The 22,538-nt window shown below is 36.9% G+C and overlaps 1 protein-coding gene and 1 long non-coding RNA gene across 3 annotated transcripts; one reads left to right on the top strand and one right to left on the bottom strand.

Moving 5' to 3' along the window:
• Nucleotides 1–1,275: 1,275 nt before the first annotated feature.
• LOC148874499 (uncharacterized) lies at nt 1,276–10,073 on the bottom strand. 2 transcript variants are annotated; one of them, XR_016100864.1, is made up of 5 exons: nt 9,631–10,073; nt 5,265–5,391; nt 5,098–5,154; nt 4,921–4,971; nt 1,276–1,579 (listed from the first exon to the last, which is right to left on the bottom strand). It is a non-coding gene; the product is annotated as an uncharacterized LOC148874499 (long non-coding RNA). The 2 variants fall into 2 exon arrangements; XR_016100867.1 differs by lacking the exon at nt 1,276–1,579 and adding an exon at nt 2,361–3,052.
• A 4,967-nt stretch (nt 10,074–15,040) lies between these two features.
• Nucleotides 15,041–21,487, top strand: LOC148874500 (elicitor-responsive protein 3-like). Its single transcript, XM_088961659.1, has 6 exons — nt 15,041–15,074; nt 15,180–15,284; nt 15,385–15,523; nt 20,765–20,824; nt 20,922–20,967; nt 21,410–21,487. Exons 1-6 carry the CDS (start codon nt 15,041–15,043, stop codon nt 21,485–21,487), a joined length of 462 nt encoding a protein of 153 aa, XP_088817785.1.
• The last annotated feature ends 1,051 nt before the right edge of the window (nt 21,488–22,538 follow it).

Genomic DNA, 22,538 nt, shown 5'->3' on the forward strand with positions numbered 1-22,538 from the left:
TGACTCTAGCAACCCATCAACTTTACAAGAAAGCTAATTTCGCCCTTTTATAATTTGAGAGGCCATTTTAGACCTCAAACTAAGTTGAAAGGTCACCATTAGCCCAAAACCACATGGTGTTAGTGATGTCATTCACAATCTGTTAAATAATGAATAAAATATTAAAATTTTTTGATGTGGCAATATTCAAATAAAAAATTGATAAATTACAAGTGGGTCCCACTTGCATGTTGAATCTTGCACAAGAATATATATTATATTTAATAATAGGTGGGTTCCACTTGAAATTCTCTTTTAGGAGAAAAATAATTAAGTGACAAATATGACATCACACCACTGCCACTCTATTTGAGACTAGGTTACAAATATGAAAATGTATCGATGCTTAAACTCATTGCGTTTATAGACCATGTTACAGAACTAAAAATGGAACATATAATACTGAAACACATCATGTCTTCTCAAGTTCTCCATCCTAAGCTTATCTTTATTTCAAGCTTCAATAAAAACCTGGAAGAAAAATGGAAACCTAGAATCATATCGGCGTTAAGGGGGCATCCTAAAACCACCTAACCAGTTGTACGGGGTAGCTCCTCCAGTGGCACGCCTGCATTATTGTATTTGCATTGTTGGTGGGCTCAATCCCAATGATCTTTGGTACAAACTGCATTTTGCACCATACAATTGAATTACTAGATTTCAGCCAAGATGAGGAGTCAACAATCTAACCTGGTCTGCAAATTTCTATTGTGAGTTCATGGGTGAAAGCCAAAAATCCAAAAAAAAAAACACCTTCTTTATGGTATTTTTAAGAGTTAATACTAGATCCATGACTCATAAATAAATTATTAATGATTTAATAACATATTAGTAAAATAATTAATAAATAACTTAAAATAAATAATTAATAAAAATGTTAATCGATAAGTAATTAAATAATTAATTACTTTTTAGAATAAAATATTAAAATTATTAAATATAATAAAATAAAATGTTAGTAATAAAATATAAACTAATAAAAATTAAAATATTAATTAATGTTAATAATTAATTATCTAATTAATATCAAATTAATAATTAACAATAAAATACTAAATCATAAAAATATTATTAATTAATTAATAATCAACAAAAAAATATTTATAGTTAATTGATAATTAAATAAATATTTTATAATTAATAATTTAATTATAATAACTTAAAAGAAAGGATAAAATATAAAATCCTCCCCTAAAGCTTTTGAGAACCATTAAAACCTCTCCTATAGTTTCATTTTAACAAATGCCTCCCTTGAACTTTTGAAGAAATTGACAAAAACCTCCCTTCCATCATTGACCCAAATGGAAAACATAAAAAGTTACCAAATTACTCCTAACTAATTGTCACGGTGTCATTCAAAATATGTTAAAATGTTAAAAATGCTCTCATTCAATTAACAACACTTTTACGATTTTACGAATCTCTTTTCATAGCAAAAAATAGAGTGTAAACCCTAACACCACTAATTGCTCTTCACCATTGAGTGTTCTTCACCGGCAATAGTCCTTACAACTTTGTATGTGAAATAGTTGAATATTTGCTGCAAAAAAATAGAATCTTGGTCAGAATAAAATAGCTTAACAAGAACAGTGCATTGAGAATAATAGTGATTCAATATATATTTCTTTGAAGCCTCCCAAGATTCAACAACCATAGAACTAATAACAAGCAAACAAACAACTAGAAATGCAGAATTGTCAAAAGGAAATTCAACATTGCACATTTACAAGCAACATTGCTTACAAATTTCTCAAGGGATTTTGCAATCATTACAAATACACACAGTGATAGCTTGTAATTGAACAACTCTCTCTCTCAAGATCACATCTCAAAGGCATGTTTCGTTCAATCCCCACTCTAATTTTAGTGCATATAGTATAAAACATGCAGAAATCTATTTATAGAAGTAAGTAGAATATGGTGAAGGAATTTGCATTAAGGATTATAATCAATCCATACAACATAGAGCCAACTCCATTTGTTTAGAACTGTTTACAATGGAATTATCATTAGCCTCACTACAAGAAAATTGACTTTTAGCGGCAGTTTTGACTGTCGCTGAAAGCTCTAGAGGCAGTTCTCCCGACTGCCGGCAAAGCTTAAAAACTACCGCTAGTTATAGTTTTAGCGGCAGTCATGACTGACACTAAAGAGCTGTACCTACTGCTGCTAAAATTATATATATTTTTCACACCTGCCTAAATAACTTATAATTATTTTTAATTATTAAATAAGCTTATAATTTGTTTCATATAACCTGTTTTATATTCATTCATCCAAATCGAAATGAAATACAAAAACAAACATCAAATAACAATCAAATAAAAAAAATTATTCTCCATTCATTCATTCATTCTTAAAAATACAAATTACTTCATTTACAAAATCTTCTTTTCGATTTCTCTCAAAATCTTGTCTGGATATGAGAGAGAACTTCTCCTCTTTGGATATGAGAGAAAAGTAGAATTCCTCAAGCTCCCAAAATCCTGTCTAGATATAAAGAGCACTTTGTCAATATGCTTGTATTCAACGAATCCATAAATGATCTTGTGTATAATCGTTGCACTTCTTGGAAATGTTATTTCTAATACTTCTCTTATGAAATTAAGTAAAAGCATAGAATCTGTTGCCTTTGAAGGGCCATTAGCAAGATTAAAATATGAAATTGAATTCAAAGTTTGATAGGAGACCAAGAAATCCTTAAATATTTGAAACAGAAGCTCAAAATAATTCCCTTCACCAGTGGCCATCAAGAGGGCATTATATGAATTTGCACTCAAGAATAACTACTTATTGCGTAGATGATGTAGTAATCTTGCAACATCCAATAGATTTCCACCTCTACATAGCTTCTCAACATAAATAATATAAATTCCCTGTAAGAGAGTGACAAAAAAATCTGGGTCTCTAATTCTTCTTCATGGTGGTAATGGAGTCGTCTTTGCTGTATCTATGCTATTCCATCCAGTAACATACCATATTTCTTCTCCCACATCATCAAATCATAGAAAGCCTAGAATGTGTAGGGCAATGCAAATTGTCAATAATCTCAAATAATGTGGAAAATAAGCTCTTAAAGATATTTAACCTTAAATGTTGTCCAATTAGCTCTTTCAAAACCATTTTTAAAAGAGTTACAACAAAAGCTTTTAAAGTTAGAACCAACCTATCTCAGCTTTTCATAAGTAGAGTAAATTCAACCTCTTCACCCCTACTTTAGTCAAATACATAAAACAAAAAAAAGCTAAACATTTTATAAAGACAATAAGAAGTCTACTAATTCAGGAAATTACAAAACAATGAACTAATCCTCACACAAAAGACAACTACTTCCAATTCCAAAATGAGTTGGACTAGCTTCAGGGCTAACCTAGGCCCAACAATAAAACTTGCCCCCCCTCCCAACCGAAAGTTGAATCCAAGCTAAACCTAAGCAAAACAAAGGCCGGGTTTGAATCTAGGTGGATTTAGTTGGGTTGGTCAAGTTTGAGTGTTTTCTTTCTAATGTGTGTGGTTTTTTTATTCAATTAGACTATATACTTAATTACTTATATGGTCAAAACATCATAGCAAGCCAACCAATTTTGACATAACAAGATGCTGACTATTCCTAATCACTCCAACCCTTGAAACCACATGGCTTTAATAAATATATAAGAAATTGGTGCAATGGCTTAACAGTTTTCACTTGAATCTTACATTCATAACACTTCTAAAAGCGGGTCTAGCCAATCCTCATATATTCTTGGTAAACTTCAGGTACTTAAGATTGAATCATACATTATTGAAGTGATTATTAATCAAATTGGATTTTAGTAGATTTACGATTTTGAAGGGCAAATGTATCATCTATGGACATATTAAGAATTTGAACAAGGTTCAAGCCTGGATCTTTAGGATGAAAACAGATATAAGTAATTTGCTCCTAAAATCCCATTGGTTAGAACCTAATAATTTTACAACTTTTATTTGAAATTAGTATCCATGTCACAACATCAAAATGAGCGTAACCTCAGTGCTAATTTCTCCATCATCATCCAAGCCTCACCCCAAATACATGGGGTTAGCTACATGAATCATGTTTTGCCATTCCATTCTATTTAATGCCACATCCACTACTTAGTTAGTGTGCCAATGCTTCTTACTGATAAAAAAAAGGTGTATTGATGCTTCTAACATTTACAAAAAAAATAGTGAATACTTGAAAAGATCTTCCAAATGTTTCCCATTCTATGACTTAATACAAATGTTTTTTTTTTATAAATATGACTTAATACAAATATTAAGACAATATTTTTGGGGATTTTTCATATTATTTGATGATTGGGATTGGAACCAACCCAATTTTTAAATTTCTGACCTACTAATTGCATGACCCTATTTTACTCCCATCCTTTTCTTTCCTCAACTAAAAAAAATGATGAACAAAGGATGATAATATTGTAGTATGAACACACTAACCAAAAAGTATAGGTATTCTATGGATGAAAATGGCTTTGGTGGAATAAATTGCTTTTAGCTCCACTATTTGTTGGATATATCTCAAGTTCCAACTTATACGCATGGGTTGTAGTATCTTAATTAGATTGGATATATATAGTAATGGTGATTTTGATTTTTCAGGGGTGATGAGGTGTAAGTATAAACCAATTATTTCCCTACTATTGTCGTATTGAGATTCTTTTCTTTTTATTCATTTAATGGGATTGGGATAGACAAGTTTTCTTACCTATGATAATGGTAATAGAGTATAAAACAAAAGGTGATCTATAGCAGGTTTTCATCTAGAACAAAAAAAATATTCCTTCAAAGTCCACTAGGTAGTTTGTGATGCAATCTATGAATCTGTATGTATATAAAGTGAAGTTCAAAACAACATACCCACTCTGGTTTTGACTTCAAAGAACTTTTGTCTTCAGGAAAATCCCTGACCTAAGAAACAAAGTATTTTAAAGCATGAGTAGTACCTATTCGAGTGTTTATAAGGCAATATAAATATATGCGTACACATACTAACTTAAGTCATAAAAGCAAAGGGAGGAACAACATGAAATTTACCACTTGCAAAATTCTATCTAAAGCATCACCTCCCAATGCCCTTAGACCTATCATTGCCTGAATATGCATTGAAGTTAGAAAGAGTGGACAATAGGTATGGAAGACTTGAATAGGTTAAATATTTTATAATAGAAAAGTAAAAAAAAAAAGATATCATAAGTACACACCCAAACTCTGACTAGTGTCTTGTGATGCAACTCTTTAGGAACATCTTCTACTTGCTCCAAAAGAGATAGCAAAGAATCTACAACCTTTTAGGGATCATTGGCATATGCACTCAAACCTGGTTTTTTCCTGCAACAACAATGAACCATAATTATAGTAAAACATGCACGCTAGACATGTACATCATAGATAGGCCTCATATATGTTAACATGAAAATGTCTTCATTTATCCCTAAATATGGAGCCTAAAATAAGTAAAGACAGGAAACATTCAAAGAATAGAGATTACTTTGAGTTTTACAAGTGAAACAATAGGAAGCAACAACCACTCAATGATCCTTTCTATTGACCTCATATGCTTTGTCCAATCAGTGATACAATAACCTCAACAATTTAGTAGGCAAGGATTAGTAAATTTTTGGCTTAAGCCACAGAGGTTTCAGACATACTAGCAAACTATGAGCTTGAACCAAATGAATATGCATTCGTGGTGAATGCCCTTCAGAAGAAGTCCCAAGCATGGATTGATTTCAAGAAGTAAGTTGGCTTTGTTTATATATAAAGCACCATTTTAGAATATGTTTGGACCTAGGACCAACATTTGACATAAGTAGAATAAGAGACAAAAATTCCCATATAACTTTGTTTCAAGAATGAAAAATACAATAAATAATTCCATTATACATATGTGCTATGCTAGAAAAGATCTATTAAAAATGAATGTGTTTAATATGTCATCTTTAAAAAAAAATACAGAATAAAAATTTCGGCATTATTTACATGTCAATGTATGCTTAATCTATTATAAATATGCTTCATTAAAAATATATTTATAATCATATTTATATTATTAGATATATCACAAAATAAAGCACTCCTATATTTTTATTATGCATTTACGAAATCTGTATTATTCATGTATTATATGCTTTAATTCTTATGATTTTTTTTGTATATTTGAATGGTTCAACATCTAACATATTTTTGGATAATATGAAGATTCACTATATTTTTAATTAATTTTTAAGGTCATAAGTGCAATTGGTTGTGTATGTGATTTTTGTTTCCAAAATTGAAACCAAAACCATGTTCTTGAATTTGGTTTAAAAAACATGTTTTCATCTTATTGTTCAACATCATGTTCCATAAATCATATAATTTTAATACTATAGAACTTGTTATTGTTTTATAAACCAATATTTTGTTGGTTCCAAAATCATGGACCTCTCCATATGTGAACTTCTATTTACAAGGAGGACTCATTGGATATGCTAAACTTCTATTTACAAGACCTGGCAAGACTAACTTGTAGATGATGTAGCACTATATACAAACCAATCTTATCTGCACCAAGCACAAGAAAGAAATAAATAGTCATTAGGTCCATATATTCACTTAAAGAAGAAAAGATATGAATATATATGGGGGTTAGCAAAAACTGATGATTTTTGAAAATTTTCTGATTTTAACAAATCACTGAGGTCAATGATTGCTGTTGTCACCAAAAAGTAAAATCAACATTGAGTGAATTTGAATTGAAGATGCACTTTTCACTAAAAATTGATAAAATTTGGGTGCAGATTCTGATTTATTTTTTGTTTAAATTTTACCTTATTATATTCAATTGTAGTACAAATGAAGTAAAATAAGACCTGCCAATAGAATAAAGTAAAACCCAAAACAAAATTAAACTAGAATTTGTATCTACAATGACTAGTGGGAATTAAACTAGTCAAGCATTTGTTGTAGTTGGGAGAGGTCCTACAAATTTTTCATTCTTAAAAACTTAGATAGTGTATGATGACATTCATAGGGAACGTTTTTGGTGTTCTATAGAGCAACAAACAATTGTGTTTCTGTTACTAGAACAACAGAAATGTTCCGTAAAAATTCCATCATAACACTTTGAAAAAGACCAAAAACTCCAAAAGTAAGAGATGACTCCAAGAATAAAAGAAAAAGACCAATAATTTCATTTCACAAAAAGACAATCTGAAAAAACAATGCCAATTGGAAAAAAAATAGAACTCCTTAAGATATAGAAGCTAAATTCCAAGATGTGTATATGCAATAGAGGCAATCTGAATAGGTAAAAAACATATTTTCATCTTGACAATCATGTTATCAAAGTGTAAATATTAGTTGCCTGCGACTAAGCAAAAATTATGTTGAATAGTCAATTAATGAATAGGTCCAATAGTAGATCACAAAGTAATTTTGAAGCTTCATTTGTTTGTGTTTATCTCTAATTATTTAAAATAATATAGTATATGCTTTTACATGTTATATGTGAGACCAGATCTACTCCTCACACAGGGTGCCTCACACACACATCCTACCATGCATTGGGAACATCTGGCATACTTATAAGTTATTATTAACGGGAGAAGTTCCTAATGCATGGTGGATGTTCCTATGAGGCGCCCATGTGTGAGGAAAATATCATGTTCTGTTGTATGGATGTCGTTACTTCAACTAGTGATGGAACATTGTTGATGCTGTATAAACATAAAGAAGAGAGTGTGGAAGATAGGTTCTTTTATGTTTTCTTTCACTCAATGGTGTGCATAAAGTAATTTTTTAATACCAAGCATAACTAGTCATTGCATTGACTAGAGAGGTCACAAAAATTAGTCATCAGTACTTAACCATAGTAACACTGTTAGCGAAATACAGATCATAACCAAGAACTCTTAATTGAATAAAAAAAACTCTTAAATCCACACCTTTAAATTTTGCATCTCAACATGATATAGACCATGAAGAAGAAAAAATAAAAGGAAGGGTGACTAGGCCAGATCTATGACTGACCAATTCCTAGGAAATTTTGGTTTTTTCCCCTCAGGTGAGATACCATGTATGTGTCTATGATCTAAGAAAACAGAGTTATATCTCTGTTTCTCATATCAAAAACAATTGCACTCAAATTGAAATTATATCTAATTACTGAAATAACTAGAAATCAGTATACAATGAAGCAAGTCATAAATTTAATTTTGCACATATAGAATCTAGAATAATTAGTACGGATGCTCATTCTCTTGGATAAAAAAATAGTTTTCATTAGCAAGCATTTAAAGCAAGACCTTTGCCAAATTTGAAATCCAACCAATAACTTCATTTCGAAAGGTAAAGTACAATTCTATTAACCAAAAAATATCAGTTGCACATAGGGTTGTTCATAACAAGACCCAAACCGACCAAACCGACCAACTCGGTCCGGTCCAACCCGAGTTGGTAGGTTTTTCTTTAGCACCGTTCGGTTTCGAGTTACAAAAAAACATAAACCGATGGTTCGATTCAGTTTTGGTTTTCATTTATATTATATAATATATTTCAGATATTATATATATATATCTGATATATTTCAGTTTTACTATATATATATATATTTCAGTTTTAATATATATTTCAGATATATATTTGTGGAAATATTTATATATATATATATATATATATATTTCAGCTTTATTTAAAAAATATACATATTATATATAAAATTTCTGATATATAAAATATTAGTTTTAATCCATTAAATCATTTTTAATTTCTTGGCATCCAGCCTTTTCTTTCTTAGACTTGAATCCTTTACCGTTCACACTGAGAGAATCATTCACAAAACCAACCCAAACTGATTCAAACCGACCAAGTCGGTTTTACTTAGTATAGGGTCGGTTTCGGTTTCATTTCTAGGAAAACCAACCAGGTTGGGTCGGTTGGAAAAACACCAGTAAACCGACCCAACCTGACCCATGAACAGCCCTAGTTGCACATTCAAAAGAGCCTATATGCAATAGATGTATTTATCTGGAATAATCACATGCAATACAATCTTACAAAGAGTCATAATAAAAAAAAAAGAGAGAAAGGGGATTCTTTGAATCCCATGCAATGGATAGTTATGATTTAAGCATGCTCAAAACCTTTCTAAGGATTGCTTCTAGTGTCAAGATGAAAATTTCAAATATATACGAGTGTTCGTTTTGTTCCAATGAACACGGATTGCTTCCAAGATGAGACTACACATCTCAGAATTTAAATAATTGCTATCTTAGTGCAAACAGGAATCAACATGATTCTAACCAACAAGGATCTATAGCCTAGCCAATTGAATCCCTTAAGCTAATCAACATGATTTTACTACTTATCTACAGAAATTTAAGCAAGTCTAGAAAAAAAATTAAGAAGATAACATCAGATTCAACAAGAAGTTCGAATAAACCAAACATGGTTGATAATGAATCTAACCTAATTTTACCATTAAACTAAACAAATGATGAAATTTCCCAACTCATATCAACACAAATGACAAAAGTCCAATCCTAAAAAGGGAAAACTATCCAAGGTCATGGGGGCTTTCAATCTTACCTTTTGTCAGTGATAAATGAACAAGGATGTGAGATGTGAGAACTTGAGACGAGGAGGTTGTTTCAAAAAAAAGAAAATCCAACAAAGATTGTTGGAGAGAGAGAGAGAGGGCCTTCATTGAATCAATAAGATTGTGAGGTGATTATGAGAAGTCTATTTCATTGGGAAATGAACTTGAACTTAAGATCTAAGAAAGTCTCCCACTTATTATTGCACTCAAGCTTCAAAGAGAGATTCAGTTGCCGATGAGAAATCAGAAATGGTTAAGAGAGAGAGAGAGAGATTGGGAATAAGAGATGAAAAACTGGTCTACTGAGAGAGAAAGAGAGAGGAGAGTGGGAATACGAAAGGGTGAGAAATTAGAAGAGCGGGAGAAGGAAAATCCTAGGTTTCGCAGGGTTTAAGTGGCACCGACAAAGTCTTAAAATTTCTACAAAGTGATACCTCCAAATCTACAAAGTCTTAAAAACTGCCGCTAATGCCTATTTTTTTTGTAGTCACATAGAGAGGGCATACAAAGTGATACCTCCAAATCAATACAAGAATTTACTAATGATATCCAGACACTAGTTTTGATTGTTTCCATTGAACTTATGGTTAAGGGGTGGAGCAAGGGGTGGCAGACGAGGCCCATTCAAGATTGTCAATGATTTTCCATTGGTCAATATTTCAATTGATCTTTAATTTCTTTTGATGATTGGATTGCAGCATCATCATTGTTGTTTCTCTTTCTAACTTTATCAAGGTCACCACCACTAAAATGAATCCTACCTTTGTCCTTTTCACCTGAACATGCATTAAACTACTTTTTCCTCTCCCATTTTAACTTAGATTCCTTTTGATGCTTGGGATTCATATCAGCACAGTTAGTGTGCCTCTCCCCATGCAAAAGAACATCTTTTTCTTTTGTTTAATTAACTCTAAGATTTCAGATGATAGCCCAATGAGTCTTCCCAAGATGTTTCTTTATTTCTAGTAGTAAAAAATATCAACTAAATATATAATTGACTTGAAGCTCCAATTAGAACCAATCTTGTAGAAAATAACCCCATACATAAAGGCAAAGAAATATAAGTCCGAATATCCATTTTGGTTCCAAACATCTCCCTATTCACTCTACAAAACTAGCCTAGATGTGAAATCAAGGTTATGGCCACCCTAACTTTCATTGCACTTACCTTAATTAAATTGTCATTATATGTTTATTGTGTATTTACACAAGTAGATTTTTATATCAACATTTAGTCTAGAAGATAAATATATTTATTTTCTTATGTTGCTTTGATGGATTGAATTTGAGAAAAACTAAATTGATTGTAAGATATACCTAATTTTTTCTTGAAGGATTTTAAGGAAGGAATTGTTGATAAAATAATTGTTGCAAGTAAAGAGCCATACAAAAAAGCATGAGATACCAAATTGGATGAAGAATTTTGGGAAGTATATATTAAGGAACCGATAATGCATGAAGAGCCACTCAATAAGGCCACATTGATATTATAAAACAATTGATACATTTGTTGAAATTATTATTGCTTGGCCTTCATTTTTGGTAATATTACAAACTTATAGATAACTATTTTTTTTATTTGTCATTTGTAGCTACAATAGTTAGAGATATAAAAAGTTACTAGCTTTCAAAGATTGTGCCTATTAATTAAGGGTCCATTTGGTTTGAGAGAATAGGAGTTACCATCAGAATCAGAATGGTCCATTCCGATTCTTGCCATTTGGTTGAGTGGGATGGGAATTCCATTCCCATTCCCATTCTAGGCAGAATGGGATTTCCCCGTATAGAGGAATGGCCATTCTTAACTCCCCCCTAGGGAATGCGATTCTCATTCCGGTCTAATGTATTTTTATTTTTTTTTGACAAAACACCCCTTTGATTTCACATCCCTAACCGACCAAGTATGAAGGCTCTGACCATCTCCATTGGCCTCTATATTTTCCTCTATGCAACTAGTTTCTGCCACTGCTAACCCCACATCCAGCAAGGTAAGACTATCATCAACCACTATTCTTCTTCTTTTTTTCTTCCAAATGAGTTTTTCCTCTTCTTTCTTCTACCATTGACCCCATCTCCGACAAGGTAAGACCGCCACTGACCACTTTCCTCCTCCTTCTCCTCCTACTTCTTCCAAATCAATCGCCCCTCTTCTTTCTACCATTGTTGGCCCCATTTTTGGTGAGGTAACACCACCACCAACCACTTTTCTTCTTCTTCTTCTTTTAACAAGGGAAAATTTTGAAATTTTGGCTAATTCCAATTCCAACTTCTACTTGAAAAATAGAAATAATCAAAATCCGATTCCAATTCTGGGATGAACCAAATAGGCACCAGGAATAGGTGATTCCCTTTCTGATTCTTGGGGATTCCGATTCCAACCTTTCTTGTGAACCAAACAGACCCTTAGTTTGTTTTTCTTTTTGTTGCATTACTTTTCTTTATAGGTTAAGGAAGAAACAACTAATGAAGTCTAACAGAAGTAGTTTTTCTTTATAGGTTAAATGGAATTTCTTTTGGACTTTATTTTTTGTAGGTTGTTAATAAAAAAGTTATCTACTAAAGAAGAAGGAAGAAGGAAAACAATGGAGCTAAATGTAGTGTTTTTTTTTTTTTTTTTTGTTCTTAGATGAAAGTTAATAGAAATATATTGTATTGTTTTTTGTTTAATCATCATGGAAAAATATTCACAACCTTTTGTTAAGGTGTATCTTTTTGGATGAATTGGTCTAGATAAATTTCATACAGATTTTGTATATGATAAAAAATAGCTTTTATTTTATATTTGAACCTCTTCTAGTTAGGGTTCCAATCTTGATTTTTTATTTTCTGATTCATTTGAAATTTATCTTGTCAAAATTTCAACACGAAGAAAAATATGTATGGGGACAAGGGGTTGAAACTCCTATTTGGGGATCTACATATAAGCACATGAAATGACAAAGAAATACTGATACATTCCATGACCCAGTTGATCCATTTATAATTAAAGCCAAAATCCTACTTAAACCTATTGTAAGCCTTGTCCATACCAACTTTACAAGCCATTGTGTTTTTCTTTTCTTTTTTCTATATCACAAGCAATAAGAATATTATCTATGTTATTTGTCTCTTAGGCATGTGTTTGGTTATAGTTCAAATCTCATTTGCATGAGTGTAAAACCATGGGAGTGCAAATAAGCTGAGTGTAAATTTTTGTTTACTTTTTGAAATTTTCCAGTTTAGAGGTGAAACAGAACTGGTTGCCTAAACGGTTTTAGGTTCAAACAGCCCGACCGTCTAGATCAATGACAGTATGAAAATGATGCAAATATAGCAATATGATGTTATGGAAGATTTGGAAGAATATAACAACAAAGCTTTTAACAATGTCACTTAGCCCCCACAAATTATCATGGGGAGTGTCAAGTGGCCATTCTTATAATATATTAAGATAGCTCATCAAAATTAAGGGTAAATTATAGATAGGTACCTATACTTTTGGGGTAGTGACAATAAGTACTTGAACTTTCAATTGCAACACTTAGAGTATCTTGAACTCTCAAAAGTAGACACTTGGGTCCATCCGTGAGTATTTCGTCAATTAAACATTACATAATGTCAAAAACACCCTTGTTTTGTATTTTTGAATTCATTGTGCTGAGTAGAATCATCACTTGAGAATGTCATTGTTGGAAATTTGAATATGTTATTTGGTGTCTATGTGAGAACATTATCGTGGGGAGACGTTCAGCTACCTAATGATCTCAAAAAATACACAAGAATGATATTTTTGGCACCTTGTAACACCCAGGGACTGTGGGCAGATGCAAGATTAGCCAATCGGGCATTATCTTCAATGGTCTTACACTTAACCTCTCAGTCCATAATGATCATACACTGCCCGACAAGAGAGGACCTCTCCCTCGGCTGCAAAGAACAGTGCTGCACTCTCTGCTTATATGGTTCCCGGGAATTAAAACCTTTTGCAAATCATTTCGAAACCATAATATATATACTTTCATATCTCATATAAAATATATTTTGCAAAAACATATCTCAATAATTGAAATCGGCTGCCGCAGTCTTGGTTTCCATCAGTGAGAGTGCATCCCCGATCATTACCTTTGTCCGACAAAGGGGCTGATCTTGTCACTATGATCACCCACTCAGATGAATTCTCAGACTATCCCAACATACCCAGGTTTTGGTTTCCATCTATAAGCAAAAGCATTAAGAACTTCACCAACCAAACAAACTGGCATGCATTTTAATTAAATTCATTGAAATCAATAAAAATAATAAGATTTTAGTGTGACAATATAATTGTTCTTTGTTATTAATAATTCATTATTGACTTCAGCTTATATGCAAATAAGGGTGCCAATGGACTGGTTTTGAATTGGATCCCATCCAGTCCAAAATCAATTTGAACGGATTGGACGGACCAATTCGGTTTAAAATATTTATTAGATTGGATTGGACTTGGTCCATCCGTAATAAATTTATATTTATGCAAAGTCAAACAAATTAATGAAGCTAACTAACTAGAATCCAAAAATAATTGTATTATCTGTTGACTTGGCATTTTAAAATCAATGACAACCTCATTGTCAATGTACTGAAGTATGTTTACCTTAATCTAATTGGGTTCTAATCAGATGGTTTCTATCTTGCATCAGGATTAACTTGATATATAAACTAAAGTAATCAATGCAAGGAAATATATATTTCTCTGGGTGCTAAGGAAGAAAGTTGAGGGAATGTTCTCAATGAATTAAAAGCCTTTTCAATATAGAATGGGGAAAGGGACATCTTGTTAGGGCCTTTTTTTAGGAATCCAAAGGTCGCTTTCATTCTTTTGCCATCTCTCTCTCTCCCTCTTCACATGCAGTCTTGGCCAATTCCTTAATTTTTAAATAATGTATGAATGCTTACAAGTAACCCAACAGATTTGAAATTTGAACTGATGACCTTCAAACCTCATCATCATCTACTTCCCAGGTTTTAAGTAGAAACTGGGGAAGTCATGCTACACCACGTCAGCTCTGTACATGTGGAGCCCATTATGAAGCTGATGTGGAATATCAATGGATAAAACTTTTTTAGGCTGTTCCTACCAAACTACCAATAATAAAGCTGTTTTGATCAGGATGCATGCATGAGCTCTTGTTGTTGTAAGTCTTGAGTTTGTTTGGAAATTAATTTATTAGTTTTACCCATTCGAAGAACCAGTTGCCAGCTCCCATTTACAATTGATTTGTCTCAGGACCATCTGGGTTTGACCCACTTAATAAGGATCATCTTATGTTGCATGCATGTTCTGTCTCTGAGTTCTTTAAAAGGGTGGTCTCTCGCTCTTTGCGATATTTTCCATCATTGATTGATACATATTACAGAACTCCATCCACCCCATAAGCATCCATGTCGATTCAAGGCCTGCAGCTTGAGGTTACAGGTATGTCTGCACGGGTTCATTTTAATTTTGCATGCACACCATCTTCATTAATTTTCTTCATTATATCGATCTTCTTCTGATTTTGGGTTTCTCTGGTTAATACAGTTGTAGGGTGCACCAGATTGAAGGACACAGAGTGGATTTCAAGGCAGGATCATTACGTTTTCATCGAATATGGGAACACCAGGTTCCGGACCAGGACCTCGACTGGTAGGTTTCCGTGTCCAATATTAATTCTGTAATCTCATTAACTGCGTAATCCTCCCTGAACCCGGCCATCAGTTAACGTTTCTTCCTTGATTTGGTGCAGATGGAGGCAAGAACCCTATTTTCCAAGAGAAGTTCAGCTACACCCTCATTGAAGGGATACGTGAGTTGAGTGTTTCGGTATGGAACGGAAATACACTTACTACCGATGACTTCATCGGCAGGGAACACTCCGATGTAGCGCGATCTGGTCACTCCTAGCTGATAGGGGCTTCGCTTCTACCTAGCAACGGACAACACCTGAGAAGGAGAAGATGAATGATTCCCGGGGAGCTCACCTAGCGGGAAAACTCCAATGCTTAAGTTAGAACTCTGAGGGAGAAGCTTAGAGGGTAATGACGAGCTAAGAGTGGAGATGCGCACTACTCGATTACCAAAATTTCAACTCCCCTTTTTCCTTGAGGATCGGAGCCCTTATATATTAATGCACTACCAAATCGGGTGTAACTGCCTCTGATTCTCTGCTACAGCCGCTATTCGTCAGGCTGATTTGATTGGCACAAGTATCCGTTGCAGGGTACGGTCCTGTCACTTGAGAGACGTTATGCAGAGCTGTCATGCACGACGCCGCCTGATGTGAGACGTGGGTGTAGTCCTCTGGACTGGCAGGTGCTGCGCCACTGGACAAGAGACGTGGGAGCAGTCTGACAAGCACGGTCTTGTCAGATAAAAGTTTCCCAAAGGCTATGGGTTACTCAGTAGCGAGCTTCTTTGTAGCAAGCTCCCTTGTAGCGAACTCTTTCGTAGCGAGCTCCAATAGTGAGCTACCTTGCAGCAAGCCGTGCTGTAGCGGGCTGTAGCAAGCTGTCTTATAGTGAGTTGTTCTGCTGGGGTTTTAGCGAGTTCATTACGCCGAGTTGTGGCCAAGTTGTCACTTACGTTGAGTCATGTCCATATGTCACCTGGTTAGGAGGTCGGGTCAAATCATCCTCCATCAATTGCCCCCACTCCTCGGGCTAAGGGTCTTACCCTAGTACAAGGAGTTCATGAAGTGACGGGTGGATTTGGCTCGTAATTAAACTAGGTTGACTGTTCGCATGATGTATACGCGCGGGTGTCAGACAATTTCTAGATTTTTCGGGCACCAAAATACACACCAAACTGCATTCAATTTGGGAAGACGCGCAGCCGTCTTTTCTTCCATTTCGGAGGACTTGCGGCCGACGTTATTGTAGGCCGCCGGATCTGCTTTGATTGAGACCGTTGGTTTTTCTGGCACAGTGGCTATAAATAGGAGGGCCCCAGGCCCCATTTTCTTTACGCCAACTTTCCTTGCATTCAGTTTTGAGGTCGCGCCTTCGCCTTGTTTGCTCGAGCTCTCCTCGTTTTCGTCACTTTCTCAATCCACTTTTCTGGTGAGTCCTCTATTCTGTCCAAGCAATGTCTGGATATCCGTACTACGACAGCTTTTCCCGAGATGGTAATCAAGGCGAGGTCCCCTCGAAATCGGGGGGAGCTTGGGGGTTCCCTGAAGGGCAGGCTCCGAAAGTCGGTGAGGCCTCTGGAAATGCAGCTTCCACTTCCCGGGGTCAGGAGCCTGATAGTTTCGGCCCTTCCTCCATGTCAATGGAGAGGCTTTGGGCCTTATTCTTTTACTATAACCTCCCCAGGGATCTCATCTACAACCTCCCATCTGATAACTATCCCTGGGAACACGGCCACAACGAAATCGTGGTCTTTGAGGAGCAGCTCGTGGCTGGTCTCTGACTCCCTCTACATCCTTTGATAGTGTAGGTTCTTACCCATTTTAATGTCACCATAGACCAACTCCATCCGAACTCAATCCGGAATGTGGTTGGGACAATTTCTTTGTTTTTTGAGTATTATCTTCCCCTTTCCCTTGATATCTTTGCCATCATATTGTCCATTAAGAATGCCTCCCCTGGAGCCCCTCTAGAAAGACGCTCTTATTACTTTCCCCCCTATCTTGGCTTCAAGCTCCTCCACGACCTGCCAAACAAGATCCCAGCTTGGAAGCAGGGTTATTTTGTAGTTCACAACCCCGAGGGGTGGCCCTTTTCGACCCACTAGAGGGCCGCCATTCAAGATCCAGGCGTTGAGCTGAAGTCGAAAGTTTGGGAAATGCTGTAGTCTTGGGCGGGGGTAGGCTTCCTCTGTTGGGACTACTTGGCTGAGGACAAGCTCGTGCAGGCCGGCTTGAGCCCCGGTAGGTCAACCTTAGGTTTCATTTTCTTTTCTCTGCTGCTTTTTTTTTGAGCAAGACTAATGCCTTGTGATTCTTGCAGCTGACATTTCTAGTGTGGATGCATGTCGCCTTTTGTCAAGTAACCAGAAGCGCAAGGCGAAGAGGTCGCGCCCCGACCAGGCGTCCACTTCTGGGGCTGCCAAGTTCGAGGCTGTAGACCCTGTTTTTGTTCCACCGCCGGAGGTCCTGCCTGTGTCCTTTGAGGGAGTAGCCACAGGAGGCGGCGAAGAAGAAGAAGAAGAAGAAGAGGTCCCACCTCAGGAGCAGTACTCTTCAGCCGTGCAGTCTGACCCCACCGTGTTCCCGCGGTTTCCTACCGAGGGAAGGGATGAAAGCGTCACCAACTACCTCATGGCCTCGCAGAGGAGCCGGCGGGCGATCACTCATGATGGGGTCACGAGCTGGGCCAGGATGCCCCATAGGGAGCTCGCCAAGCAGGCCTCGGCTCACTACATGGTGGTAAGTGCCTGTTTCTTCCCTTTTTCTCCCTCCCCTCTCTTTTCTCTCTCCCTCCTTACTTACTTCGGCTTTCTATTGGCAGTTGAACTCCACTATCCATGCCATGACCTGTTAGACTGCTATCCACTTCCAGGACACCGTCAATCAAAGGTCGAACATCCAAAGCCTCCAATGCAAGCTTGACCAGGCCCTGGAGGAATTCCTCCAGGGTCAGAAGGGGAGCGAGGCCTAGGAGCTGTTCGTTAGAGACCGGGAAGCACGGATCTCTCGTCTGTCTGAGTAGAGCGCCCGTTACAGGGAGGAGTCTTCGAGGGTGGCGGTAGAGAGGGAGCTAGTAGGTCCAGAGCTTGGAGTTCACGCTCCATGAGAGGACCCACAACTTTGACGCCGCGGTGGAGGCAGAGCGTGCTAAGGTGGTGGAGGACTTTAAAGAGTTCCAACAGTTCCATGTTTTACGGCGAATATGGCTCTAAGTCCTACCGCTCGGGGTTCAAACTTTGCCGGTGGCTGATCCAGAAGAAGTTCTCTGGCCTTAACCTCCAGGGCGTAACAATGAGAGACCTGGCCCCAGAGATGGCAGACATGACGGAGGAGGAGGAGCCCGACTCCCTGGAGGAGAGTGACGAGGAGGTAGAGGAGGTGGGGCCTTGAGGCTGGTTGCTCTCTTTTTTTTTTTCTTTTGAAAAATAATTCTCTTGAAGTGGTTGCTCTCAGGCAGTTGAGCCCGGTTCTCTTTCTACTTTGCTGATGTACTCTCCCGGGCTATTAGGCCCGGCTTCCTTTTTTTTTTAACTAGTAATGAAATGTTTCTTTTTCCTGTTAAGTATTTGTGCGATTCTTTCTTTTTCCGAAGTGACTATTTCACCCGAACTGCTAGGGATTAGCACCCGAAGTGGGGTTTCTCGACTATCGTCATCCCGAGCTGTCTCCCCGTACTTAGTAGGGATGCTTTTATAATGTACACCGAGGTGATCAACGTAGTGAGCATATGCCCGACTTCTATGCACTTGGGTTACTTAAGTTGAAATTAGTTAATTAGTTGTCCCTAGCGGGTCCAACTTGTATATCGGGGCGGGCTATGCATCGTAGGATCCACATCCGAGCTGCTTGTGCCTTTGGTATTAATACTTGGCCTATGCTGACGAAGCGGTTAGGTCTTATATGGTGCCGAGGTCTTCGTTAGCTTGGTGTTTTAGCCCTTAGACTAGGGGAGTGACTTATGGTCCACTCTCCTAGAGTTCGCCCATGCCATAGAGGCGACTGGGTTTTATAGTGCCAAGGTCTTCGTTAGCTTGGCGTTTTGGCCCTTAGGCTCTGGGAGCGACTACATTCCACCCCTCTTCTGGAGTTCACCCATGTTGAAGAGGCAACTGGGTCTTATAGTGCCGAGGTCTTAGTTAGCTCGGCATTTTGTCCCTTAGGCTCTGGAAGTGACTACAGTCCACTCAACTCGGCGATTACAGGTAATACTGCCTTAAGTTGACAATATTCCATGCCCGAGGTACTTGTTTCCCTTCTAGGGTTTTGAGCTCATATGTTCCTTCCCCGAGTACTCGCTTTAATCGGTAGGGTCCTTCTCAATTTGGCCCGAGCTTAGGTCGAGGTTGGTGCGTAGAATGTCTTCATCTGCCTTATCGTCATACACTTCCAGACGTAGCATGGGAACTTCGATCTCGGCTGGGATAACTACATTCAGTGCCATAAGTGAGGTTGAAGGGAGTCTCATCTATTGCAGTCTTTACTGTGGTCTAATAAGCCCATAGTACATTGGGTAGCTTGTCTACTCAGAGTCCCTTATCTCGGTCGATGCGTGCCTTCAATCCGCGGAGAGTGGCTCTGTTCGTGACCTCCGCCTGACCGTTTGCTTGAGGGTGCGCTATCAAAGTGAAATTATGTTGAATACCCATATCTTTACACCAGTTCTGGAATTTGATATCATCGAATTGCTTACCATTGTCAAAGATTAGTACTTGGGATAGTCCAAAACAACACACTATACTCTTCCAAAAGAAGTTCTGCACATTCCACGTTGTGATCGTCGTGAGAGGTTTGGCTTCTACCCACTTGGTAAAATAATCAAATGCCACCACTAAGAACCTCCTCTGTCCTGTCGCTGGCGGAAATGGTCCGAGTATATCGATCCCCCATTGTGCAAAAGGCCACGGGCTGGTGAGATACTTCAAGTCGGCGGTAGGCTAGTGGTGGATGTTGGCGTGCTTCTAGCACTTGTCACATCTTCTGACGAGCTCGATCGCATCTACCTTCATTGTTGGCTAGTAGTATCCCTGTTGTAGCGCTTTCTGTGCGAGAGCCCTACCTCCCAAGTGTCTACCGCATAGGCCCTCATGAGTGTCGCGGAGCATGAGCTCGGCTTCGGAAGGTCGCAAGCAGCGCATATAGGAGAGCGTGTAAGATTTTTGGTACAACCTTCCGTCTATTATGACGTATTTGGCCGCCTGACGCTCTACCCTTCTGGCGGCATTGCATTCTGCAGGGAGGGTCCCGTATAGCAGGAAGCTCGCGAGCGGATCGATCCAATTCGGCTCTGCTTAAACAATATGATTGATCCAAATTTTAGCCTTCCGGAAGATACCAAAAGATCATATCAAAAGAGTTACTATTTGGATTCAACTATTTGAGTCAAATAGGTCAATCCAAAGAATTAAACAATGGGTTAATTAATTTCTGCATCAATCTGAGCTCAACCATGTCAAAGTCTGCTCTGCTAGCTTCTCTTTTGCTTTCTGTTTTCTACTAGGATTCAACTTTCTCAAGGCTATGAGGACAACACTTGGTCAATACAGAGTAAACATGGAAGGTACATACTTTATATATCACCCACCCACCTACCCACCCTAGACATAATTACTTTTCATCTCAAAACTAACTTTACAATATTATTAATCCACGTCCAGGTATGCCGGAGATGTTCGACTTATGTTGCATTGTCCACAGTTGAATGTAAGCTTGAATGGAACCGAATCCAATCCCTCAGTTTCTATTACTATCATTAAGCACATAGGATAGGATAGGATAGGATAGTAATTAAGCCTTACATCATTAATTGCAGAGACCTGCAGTAGCAAGCAATGCCAATACTATGTGCACCACGTCTCTTTATCCTGCCCCTCCATCTCAACCTCATTACCCTTCTTTCCCGCCTAATCCAACGCCCCCGTTTCCATCATCTGTTTATCCTTCTCCTCCATTTGGGTCGTATCCTCCTCAACATGCAAATCCAACTTCCACTTATCCTCCACAAACCTACCCATCTTATCCATGTAATTAACTTGATTCATTCATTTCTTTTATCTCTTCTTCATCATCTGGGTTCCTCTACATATATCTAACCTTAATTAATTACTTAATACTAATTTTATGGAATTAATGCTTACTGTTGCAGCAACATACACAGGAGTACTGTATCCCCCACACCCACCAACTTACTGATGATATAAGATGTTCCTGTGGTGATGACTGATGATGGATGAATGTCCACTCAAAACCATTGTGAGCATTGCTTGATCGAGGTTATGTTAGTCCTTTATCCAAGTGTCTAAAGAGTAAAGCTTTCTCTTTCTTTCAGATTATTTGGAAGATTGATAATTAGTTTTCTTATTTGACTCTACTGTTTCCTGTGTCATATTGTTTTAAATCTATTCTTTTAACTGAGATTTTTCTCAAGGTTTGAAACTTTTGTGTTATTTTAATGAAATTTTTTCAAGTATGCGTTTCTTCATTAAATATTAAAGCTCAATGACAAGTTTTCTATCAGAAATATTATTACCTCGTGAGAGTACTGCAAGAGTGAAACTACGCAGCGACTCAAGTTTTGGTGGATGTTACAGGATGAGGATTCTCTGTATACAAGTTTGATTAATTGATTGTATTAAAGGGAGTGATTCTAAATTGAATCTATATACAAGTCTGTATATAGATTCAATTTAGTTAAGAAGATTATACAGAAACAAGATATGTGACCATAGACAGAACAAGATGGAGGAACGAAGAAGTTATTTGGGAAGGATGTGTTTCACACAACCAATTAATTCGATGGCTGTGTGATAGAGAATAAATAAAAACCAACATACAACACCTCAAAACCATTGAACCTAAAAGCTTTGGCCTTAGGTGACATCCTTGAGTAGGTTTTTATTCTATTATACACCACTTAGCATGAAATTCTATTGGGTTTAAGCATGAAAAAATACAGGCCCATGCGTACCATGCATACCTCAAAACCATTCAGCCCAGAGTCAGAATTTTTAGGCCTAAAATACAGTTGGGGTAGGTCCTAGTTCGGAATTGATACCAATTCACCGGCGGGAATTAGTGTATAGAGTGGGGATTTTTGACCTTTTGAATGTTTATAAATCTGTAGTGGAATTCAGAAATCTGCAATGGGCCTCTCCCTACTTTTCCGTATATTATATATAATCTAAAAGTCTAAAATGCCCAAATGCTCTTCAAATAAAATCATTAATATATTGTAATATATAATAAGTTTGAAGGGCACAAGATGAATCCCATTC

The sequence above is a fragment of the Nelumbo lutea genome, chromosome 1 (genome assembly GCF_056320005.1).
Source record: "Nelumbo lutea isolate HS-2025 chromosome 1, American lotus-T2T, whole genome shotgun sequence".
Lineage (NCBI taxonomy): Eukaryota > Viridiplantae > Streptophyta > Magnoliopsida > Proteales > Nelumbonaceae > Nelumbo > Nelumbo lutea.

Bases quoted from the DNA above. Each gene is read 5' to 3' on its own strand.
- LOC148874500 (XM_088961659.1), top strand. From the start codon at position 15,041: ATGTCGATTCAAGGCCTGCAGCTTGAGGTTACAG. The intron at 15,285-15,384 runs GTAGGTTTCCGT...GATTTGGTGCAG, and splicing joins CCGGACCAGGACCTCGACTG to ATGGAGGCAAGAACCCTATT. The intron at 20,825-20,921 runs GTACATACTTTA...ATCCACGTCCAG, and splicing joins ATACAGAGTAAACATGGAAG to GTATGCCGGAGATGTTCGAC.